Consider the following 10,194-nt stretch of genomic DNA (forward strand, 5'->3'; position numbering starts at 1 on the left):
GCCGGCCAAATTGGTTAAAATAATTAACTATACAAAGGAAGGTGGAATCTTTCTTGTGAGAGAAGTCTCAGAAGTGAAAATGGAGGGAGAGAAGAGGTTATGAGTTATGGCTCTGGCCTCTGGGAGTTGAAGTGAATGTGGTAGCAATGGTAGCATTACAGAAGGAGACTTGCTGCGTGAAGTGATAAAATGATGAAGATATGTACTGTATTTAGCTGTAGAGTGTTGATCAAATCGTGGAGATCACTGATTTAGCATCATGTAAGATGGGTGGGAATGAATCAAAGAAATGAGAATTACTGGAGCAAACTATAACGGTGCATCTCCTCTGACAAGCGAGTTCAAATGCTCGAAGATTAATGATTATAAACAGTCTTTTGAACATACAAAAGCAGCACTATGACACAAGCTGTTAGGAAGATGACTATATAAATATCGCAGTAGCAAGTCTATTAACACGAGGATTTTAATTTAAAAGCCAAAGCCATGTGTTGATCAGTTGATAATTGACACTATACCTAGTAAACTAACAAATCAGATTTTACACAAGGGCTTTGTGAGCCGGATGTCATCATGAAGCAGCTGTAGGCATAAAAATGTCATCATCGAACAATGCTTCAATGTCTATCAGGTCGTCATCCATATAAGCTGATGTCCCTTCCGAACTATCCAGCACCTGCAAATTCATGAGAGTACATTAAACAAGAGTCCCCTCAGATCCCTAAAACATAAATAATTCTAAGGTACCATTGAAGACTAGGATCCCTGGTGTCAATTGCGTGTTGGGTTACAGAATTATGAGAATTCTTGCATCCACTGAATTAAAATCTGGCTTCTTGTTAGCGCAAGTATCATTAACAATGTGCATCCAACTCAAAAAAATCTAAAAAGGCAATTGCCCAAATCTCATTCTCATTTATGTATTTCATATTTATCTTCACCATTCTGTGGTACATACAGACTACATTTGTGTGAAGTGTGTGGTACCAGCAGTGTTATTTACTAACCCAGAACACTGTAAATCCATAAACAACTTGCACCAATTTTGAAAAGAAAAGGGTGATGGAGAGAAGCATGACCTAAAAGATTGAGTGCAGCATCAAGACAATCATGAAATCATCTAATATCTTACTACGTATCAATGTAATTCACCAAAAGATTTATATATATATATATATATATATATTGTTAGAGCTCAGCCTAGACACAAAATGGCTGCATGAGTGTATATATGACAAAGGACAGAAGCACCGATAGAGAAGCATTTAAAAAGAATAAGAAATTAATCCTATGTGGCGAAGGGCAGAGAAGAAGTGAGGCTCTAATTTAGTGGTTTACCTTGGTTTCCTGAATCTCAGTGACAACATTTAAAAGTCGATGATATTGGTCTCTTGCTTCAGGGTACTGAGCCATGGATTTCACCCTAGCAAGTGCCTTTTGCATCCTTTCCTCTGTTTGCTTCCTTCCTTCTTTCAGTATGTCGTCGTCATCATCCTTGGCGGATGAAATTTGCATGCTGGGGCCCTCAGTAAGAGGTTCTGGTTTGAACCCACGCAACCCACTTCCTTTTCTTCTCCAACGCAGGATGATCTTCTCTACAATTCCTACGGTCCAGACTATCTTTCTATAGTTTTTCCTCACCTGGTGACCTCTTACATGGGCCTACAATCAAACAGGATAAAAGACAAAATTCAAGAATGTGTTATTACAAGGAACAAAACTCAATCAAGATTTTAGAGATACAATGCCTGAAAAATATAATGAGGAAGCAAAATCCTATCAAGGCAATATACCTGAATTTTGACAATCCGTTGACGGATGATCAGAAAGTCTTTTCTACCCTTCCAACTACGGAACTTATTTTGTATTCGTACTGCTGCAGCATCCACATGCTCATCACGTTTTCCAGCCTTATGTGACTTGACCGCAATAAGTGATAGTGCCCGTTCATTCGAAATTCCAAATTTATCACCATCGTACTCTTTCAACTGCTTTCTTTGGAAAGATTGTACCCTGAACACTTGATGAATACGAGCAGCAGCTTGTGTCGCATTACAGACAGCAGTTAAAGAATCCCTCAGGGAAAGCCCATCTGTCAACTCCCCATCCCTGCTAGAACTTGAAACTGCTTTTGCTCCTGATATATCTGGAGAATTTCCATCCTTGAGATCCAAATTAAGAGATTCAAGGTGTTTACTCAAAGCAGATTCTGCAAGATAACCAGCTATCCCTTTGTGTCCTTGTTCAGAGGCTAGGTCAGCAGGTGTTTCTCCTGAAGGATATTTGGCAGTTGGATCTGTTAATGCTCCAGGAGCGGCACCAAGATAGATGAGTTCTGCGACTGTGCGCTCTCTGACAAAAGAAAGTAAACGAGGAAATATCAGACAAATGAATAAAATAACTCGGAAACAAACATAAATTGTCTACACTTCAGACTTCCAGAGGGAAAATATCTAAATGAATGAATTCACAAACTGTCATACATGACCAATTCTGCATAACTTATCAGCCATATATACAGAGAAGTAAACACATCTTTCTCGATCTCTTCAGGCTTTTATCGAAAATAATTGTTATCAGATCTAAAACAAAAAGATTCCTTTCTTTGTTTCTCCTGATCTCCCTAAAAAAATTTCCTACAGTTACTCAGTATTTAATAGCCTCATATGGCTTCTTATTCCTACAAGGCTATAATAACTCTGTAAGTTCATGTCTTCTTCCTCTAATTCATTAATTTGTCACTTTGTCTTTTAGTCATAAACAGTAACTATGAAATGTTTCGAACCCAGAAAATCATATCACAGAAAATGGAAATCGATCAATGCCAGAATCAGGGAAACAAAAATTATTGAAGATAATCACCTGCCACAATAGGCTGCCCAATGAAGTGCTGTCCATCCATTCACATCACGGAAATTGACGCTAACTCCAGCAGTTATTGTGGGCAATAGGACCCAGTCATAGCCAAGAGCAGCTCCAAAATGTAACACACCTTGGCCACCCTCGTCTAAAACATTAGGGCCTTTACCACCTTCAGCCAGCTTCTGCAAGAGCCATGCATGCAACTTCTCTTTAAGTAACTGTTGAAGCAACTGCTCCTCAACACTCTTTAAGGAAAAGTCCTCTTCTGAGGTAAGTTGTAGCATCTTGTCCCATTCATCATTGTCATTTTTCAGCAGAGAAGTAATTTTACTGATCAACTCAGAGTTATCTACAGTACTTTCTGGATCAAAATTTGGAGATGTAGAGCTTGAAGACAATAATTTTCCAAAGCGCATACTGAGTGTTTCATTTGAGAAATCATTGTAATAATCTTTAGAATCAACATCTTGAGTTTGAGCGACTCGGTATTCACATTCCCTATCTTTAGAATCAACATCTTGACTTTGGAAAACTCGGTATTCAAATTCCCTTACTTCACTACAAGCCAGCCTATTCGAACATGTCACATAGAAAGGAACCCTTCCAGACTTGTGTATTGGAGTATAACAACGAAGAACACCATCTGCTATAACCTCGGCAGGAACTTCAACTTCCCCAAACATACATGACCATTTACAACCTTCTGCATGTTGACTTTTCAAAAATCTTCCTGTGATCAAAACCTGGATATATTGAAGAATAAATGAGAATATATCATGATACTTGAGGAACTATAATACATATGTCAAACAAACAACAGCACTTTATCAATCCCTGGCTTTCCTCCTAGACCAGATGTATAGTCAAAGAGTTCCATCGATATAAGAGGACATTTGGAAACTTAAACAGTGAAGTACCTTGATTTCAGAGTTTTCATATGCCCAGCTTGGTGAGAAATCAACAATGCTAAAGAGCTGGTCATGAGAAAGAGAAGGCCCCAGCATATAGCTATCCAAGCGTACTTGCAGGGGAACACTGGACTCGTCAACCTCATTTTCACTTTCAACAGTATCCCAGTAGGCCCCAGAACTGGACTGCTTTTGTGGCTCATCCACATCTTCAAGTTCTTTACTCATCCATTGATTGAAGCTGTCAAGCTTCTTCAGACCATCACCAAGTGACCCATCCAGAAGGGGCTTAATCACAGAAGGGTACTCAGTTTTTTCCTCAATGAGATCATTTCTCTTGGAACTAGTATCTGTGTTTGAAAGATAAAATTGAAGGTCACTTTGCTTGTCTGAACCTGTAAGGAAGGGCCCCAATGACTTCAGTAAATCAGTGGTATCGGCTCCATCATGGAGCTTAGTGGTGACATTGTATTGCGCATATGATTGCAAGCTCTGATCCATAGGCCAGTTTGATGATCCTTCGGAAGTCTGTTAGCATGCCCAATCAATGTCAAAAGGTGAACACAAAAAGACAAATTTGATGAGGTGTAAGCAATTCATACAAGGGAGCATTTCTCACACCCCATTCTGAATATCCTCAATTTAACAGATGGAGAATGATAGGAAATTATTACTACAAGTATCGCATATAAATTAAACACTGGATAGTGTATATATTTGTATAAGAAACATCAGAATTTCCCATAAGCCTCTACCATCCCTAAATATTATTACATAAACATGCATATAACCGCTCTTACCTGCCAAGTTTGTTGGACCTGTGGTTTATTTTCAATCCCATACGCCAGCCTTTTATCGAAACTGCCTGTATAAAGTTGCCCAAGCATCTCAATTTCTTGCTTAGGAACGCTTCCCATTGTATCAGAATGTGTTCCTGAAAACGGTGGCTGAAAAGGTTGAATGCCAGTAGCACTGTTTTCCATATCGTCCCATAATGCAAAATCACGAACTTTCCTGGGTTCATAGGTATCTCCAGCTTGAATACTATCATCAACCTTATATGCTTGAGAAAGTGACCTAAAATCCACCCCAGGAATGGTTGACAAATTTTCTTGAAATTCATCTATTATAGAAAGATTTTACAATTGAGTCAGTCTGTCATCTAACTTAACAAATATTATATAATAAAATTTGATAGAAGGACTATATCTAGTCGACTTTAAGGAATCAAGCTTACTTGCAAATGCTGGATAGTATGCATCAGACAACTCAGAATTAATATTCTCAGCCATAGGCTGCAACGACGAACTTGATTGGTTATAAAATGCTGCATTGTATATCACTGTCAGGTAAAAATACGTAACAACAACATGAAAAGGATAAAGAATACAACTAATGGAAATAATCAACAAATTCACATCAAATTGATCCAACATATATGTAGCAGGAAAGCAATTTATCAGTCATGACAAACTCTGTAAAATATCCGACATACCTGATTCTGCATCTTCCAACTCCGATGCTTGAACACTACTCATGCTTGTCGCCTCTGTAGCTTGAGAATGCATTTGGTAATTACTAGGATTGAAACTGGAAGAAACAGAATTCTCCATCTGAGACTGGCATGCAATTCCTTCAGCTCCATTGGAATAGGGAACACTTTCAGACTCTTTAACATGATTGAAATTTGTCCTATTTGGCTGAACAGATTACAGAAATCTATGGTAAATATCCACAAGACACACGAAAAGCGTAACATAATACAATATTTAAGTTCTTGAATTTTGTTTATTAGAATTAAGCTATTTAAATATATAAAAGTGAATTACAAACTAGAATTCTACTGTTATATGCAAGCTACCCCGAGCATGAGAACCAAGTCCATGAATAAGACATTCACCTTTAGAACTGCATATACATTGTTTGGTTTTTTACATAATAGCAATTCCTACATAAATTAAGCCCTGACATAGATCTCAATTCAATGAACAGACAGAATAAAGCATTTACCTTTACATCTCGGTAGTGGACGAGAACAATGTTTGAGAGGTCCCTGCAGAACAGGTCAAGTAGGTAAAACGTCATGACAATTTTCACAATTTTATTACCATGTTTATTATAAAAAATTTCTCTTCATCTACTATAAATGTACATGTTAAGATAAGAAAGCAACCTTCAGGATTCAAAGCTTATAGAAGCAAACATAAAGACTAGTGCAATGCTTAGCCTCAAATAATATTGTACATAATACAAACTCATTTACAAAATTGCAGACTCACTCTTCAAGCATCCAATAACTGCGTCTTTGAAAGTTTTCGTTGTCCTCTCCGTGGGCATAGTAGCAGTGCAACACATCAACACTCCCAGCCTGAAAGGATATACAATTACTATTCAATAGAACAGAGGAATCTCTGACAAGGTAACTTTGATGCATGCCTAGACAAATGAAAACATAAAAGAAGGCCAGACTGCCGAGGGGTAAAAGAACACACAAAGTAACTTTTGATGCAAGCCAAGACAATACAAACATAAAAGAATGCAGTCTGGAAAGAGGGGGTAAACGAACAGAGAAAAAGAGAGAGTTATGCTCAAGAGAATATATGCATATATAAAATTGTATGTAAAATCTAAGACATAACATTTGATGCTTACCTTGAGTCTCTCATGCGCCTCTTTCACAGTCTTTCCATCTTTTTTCTTCCTCCAGTTATGACCATCTTTCCTGAAATACCTCAGCACCTTTCGATCGAAAAGAAAAAGTGACCCACCTAAAATAAATGACGAGTCAAATCAAGACGGATCACATATAAAACTAAATAATATTATAATAACAAAAATTAACCCAAAACCGTATACACATTCAATGAAAAGTAATACACTTACTTAATACCTCCAAAAAGTGCAAATGTTAGGTATATGTGTCAAAGAGCAATTTCAAAAGGATCGCGGTGTTTGTGTCAAGAATCAGTTGGGTCGGTTAACAACTAACATAAACTTTTCTAATCCATAACCATATAATATTACAAGTCAAAACCTTATGAGGATGAGTTTCTACCTTTACAGCAACTTGTAACTAGCAGAACCAAATGGAATATAGAGTTCGACTATGACATTATTCAATTTATTTTTTGATGGGATGCACAGTACGACTTTACCAAGCATTTCAGACACTTTATCAATATGCAAGCGTTGTGATCTTCCAAGATCGAACAATCTAAAATTAAAGCAAAAAAAAAAAAGGCTACATAGATTCAAGGGGCATTGATTCACCAGCAACATTTATTGAAAAAATTGCCAAGGTCACATATGTCGATTGAAAGACATGCCCAAACAATTGTGTTAGGAAAAAAGAAGACAATGGCAGGGCTTAGGTTGAAAAAATGAGCCAAGAGCATGCCTTTCATTTAAGAAGACAACGGATTGACAAAAATTTGGAAAACACCATTCTAATGCTTTGAAGTGATAAAAACTTTATTTACCGAAACCTGGCAAAAATTTGATAATGCATTAGGTAACTCTCTAGGAAAGGAACATCACTTTTAATATTAATCGACAATCTAACACCGCTGAAAACATACCAGGTGGCCTTTTGCGGGCTCTGAATACATTATGAAATTTATATATTACTTTGACAAATTGAACATACTAAAAATCACTAACAATATTGAGCAACAAATGAAATGCAGCTGGAAAAAGAAAAACAAACATACCAGGTGGCGTATTTGCAGGCTCTGAAGATATATGAAATTTTTTATAATTCTGAAGAATTTCACAAATTTCAGCTGGGCGTAGCCATCGGTGTTTAGCTTCTAAGAGTATCTGCTGAATATCTGCATCCAAATTATCACAATGAGTATGTATTGATTGTATTCATAGATAAGAGATCATCAAACCACTAACTCAGCATGCATTAGTTGATGATTTTACAGTTTAAAGCCAGAAGGGGAAAGATGATTTTTACAAAATTAATGTTGTCAGTCATTCTAAAGTTCAAGCATACTCTGACTGACAGGAGATGAGATTATTTTTCCAGCTTATTGAACGCTAAACCCCAAAGGAGAGTTACAGTAGCAACTCAACTTTATTTGAAGCTGGTAGTCAGATATTTGGTCCATTTTCAAGAATGAGTAGCAATGGTCTCAATAGCACACAATATTTAGTTGCTCTTAACTCACATATCCATCTACTATTTCATGTCTTGAGGCTTTAAAGAAGATTGGAGGATTTGTCAACAGAAGGTCAACTAGCAGTAGAACCTTTAGCCATCCAGGACCATGCCTGCTCCAGGTGGAAAAAAAATAGAGTCACTCTACAGCCACTTGAGAAGATTGGACCTTCATTGCCATTGTTCCAGAGATTTATTTTAGAAAACATGCATCACGGCTAGTAAGAGTCTGTGTTTGAACTCTTCCAAACCAGGCCACACCTATTACGCCACCCTCTGGGCTGGGACTGGCCTAGTGGATGACTTGTCAACTCCAAAGAAGTGAAAGATTCTTTTTTTTAAAGAGTTAACTCTTGTTTTCTGTTACTATCAATACTGAGTCAACCAGACCTAGCTACACAACTGGCTTTGCAAGTGCTGAGTAGATATGCAAGCAGGAAGCTGCAGATGGATCTAACTAATGTTTTATTAGGTACTAGAAAGCAATGACTATGGATCTTCCATGATACTGCCCCAAGTTCATTGATGTAAATTATTTTTCCTACTTGGAAAAAAACATAAACCCCAATAAATAGTAGAGTGAAATTACTAAGAGAAAGTTACTTGGCCGTGTTAGATTCTTTTCCACAATCATGTATAAATTCAGCGTAACTCAGTGCAAGTTTCAATAAAGATCAAGACTTTGTCATTAACTTTAAAGCTTTCTTTCACCGGAAGATAAATGAATCTTAGAGTCCTGCGACCATTGTAGTTTGAAAGTTCAGCTGCCCAAAGTACAAAAGCTAGATGTTCCTTAATACGGCTGTCATAGTCAATGCTAGGTAAAGCTCAGTTCTTACATTCATCAGAGGGAAAAAAAAATTCTACACACTGGGTATGTTTGATCAGTATGCGGGTATGAAATTTGAGGAAAAGTGCGAAATTTGTAACCAAAGGGAATGGCATGGTCATGATTATGTAAATCAGACGCCCAATCTATTCTCACTAATAGCAAACTAAAGCTTAAATAGAGGATGGTTACTCAGTTGAGGCACATAAAGAACATCAAGCTTCCATTTCTAACTACATCATATACTCTACTTTCCCAGTACAGTTGACAATACTAATAGACACTGCTACTCAGTTGACAAGTAAAATGAAGTAAAAAAATTTCATGACAATGAAAGACATACATACCATTAGTATTGAATCCAACTTTCTAACACTAAAATTAGACCAACATGGTCCAAACCCAACTACCCAGAATCCAAATTCGACCAGAAAATTCATACAAACAAATACCAACATAACCAAATCACAAAAATCCGCAAAAGTACTAAACTTTACGAGAAAAATCGATGAAGAAAAGCTGACCTAGTTGATTCCCAAGACCATAACGTTTGGTCTCCGCCATGAGCTTGTGGATTGCAATCACAGTGTTATCCCCCCTCAACCAACCAACTACTGAACTCAAACTCAGAGATGACTTGTGTTGTTGGGTTCTTGATCTGAAGGGTGTGTTGTGTTGGGTAACTTGAGATGAAGATTTGGGGAGAGGAAAAAGGTGAGAAATTTATGCGATTTGGGAAGTGAAAAAGGAAAGTCGGGAGAAAATAGTCGTGAGAGAAGGAAGCTTCTGAGGAAGGTTAGAAATGTGGAGAGAGAGAGCACAAAATGGAAGGCCAATGAGGACATTAACATACCTTGGCCCACCTTATTTGACGCCAATAATTCTTCTTCACTATTTGTTTTTTAATTTTTGATTTTGGGTGTTGGCAGTCAATTTGACTCGGTTTGGGACTTTGCTTCCCCTCTTCCTTTTTGTCCTAGAATTTCTGGGAGGGAATACTCTTCCAAGTCGTCTTCTTCTTCTTCTTCTGTGTTTCGTTTGGATTAAATGTGAGGTACGATAGTCGATAGGTCACCCCACATGTCATGGGGATAGGGGGATAGGGGGATAAGCAGAAGGGGTAGAATGTAGAATAAAACCATGTTTGATCTTGGTTTGGACTTTAGACACACTATGTTGGTCCTCTTTAGTTCCTTCCATGTATATGGTGATGCCTATAAACTTGGCTACATCTAGGGCTATATATTAATGTTGTATTCGTTTCGACAGTTTCGTTGTTTTTATGAGTTTTGGACTTTTGGTTCTTAGACACTAGTTTGATTTAGTTGACTCCAATGTTTATATTGTTAAACAGCGACCAATGTGGTCCATGTACCAACATAGACACATCACAAATGTTGAGTTTTAATCACAAAAGATTTCGGTATAAT

The 10,194-nt window shown here is 37.4% G+C and overlaps 1 protein-coding gene across 2 annotated transcripts; it reads right to left on the reverse strand.

Moving 5' to 3' along the window:
* Positions 1 to 329: 329 nt before the first annotated feature.
* LOC126805091 (calmodulin-binding transcription activator 3-like) lies at positions 330 to 9,545 on the reverse strand. 2 transcript variants are annotated; one of them, XM_050532193.1, is made up of 13 exons: positions 9,289 to 9,545; positions 7,481 to 7,600; positions 6,423 to 6,538; positions 6,050 to 6,138; positions 5,781 to 5,823; positions 5,266 to 5,470; positions 5,008 to 5,097; positions 4,571 to 4,893; positions 3,780 to 4,298; positions 2,863 to 3,605; positions 1,794 to 2,352; positions 1,339 to 1,662; positions 330 to 676 (listed from the first exon to the last, which is right to left on the reverse strand). In XM_050532193.1, exons 1-13 carry the CDS (start codon positions 9,326 to 9,328, stop codon positions 572 to 574), a joined length of 3,276 nt encoding a protein of 1,091 aa, XP_050388150.1. In that variant the 5' UTR covers positions 9,329 to 9,545; the 3' UTR covers positions 330 to 571. The 2 variants fall into 2 exon arrangements, with proteins under 2 accessions (XP_050388150.1, XP_050388149.1); XM_050532192.1 differs by having other exon boundaries at positions 5,008 to 5,112.
* Between the last annotated feature and the right edge of the window lie 649 nt (positions 9,546 to 10,194).

The sequence above is a fragment of the Argentina anserina genome, chromosome 1, assembly GCF_933775445.1.
Source record: "Argentina anserina chromosome 1, drPotAnse1.1, whole genome shotgun sequence".
In the NCBI taxonomy this organism is placed as follows: Eukaryota; Viridiplantae; Streptophyta; class Magnoliopsida; order Rosales; family Rosaceae; genus Argentina; species Argentina anserina.

Coding starts and splice junctions, on each gene's coding strand:
- LOC126805091 (XM_050532192.1), bottom strand. CDS start 9,328: ATGGCGGAGACCAAACGTTATGGTCTTGGGAATCAACTAG. Junction 7,601..9,288: donor TGGTCTTGGGAATCAACTAG/GTCAGCTTTTCT, acceptor ATTTGGATGCAG/ATATTCAGCAGATACTCTTA. Junction 6,539..7,480: donor GCCTGCAAATACGCCACCTG/GTATGTTTGTTT, acceptor CATTTATTTTAG/GTGGGTCACTTTTTCTTTTC.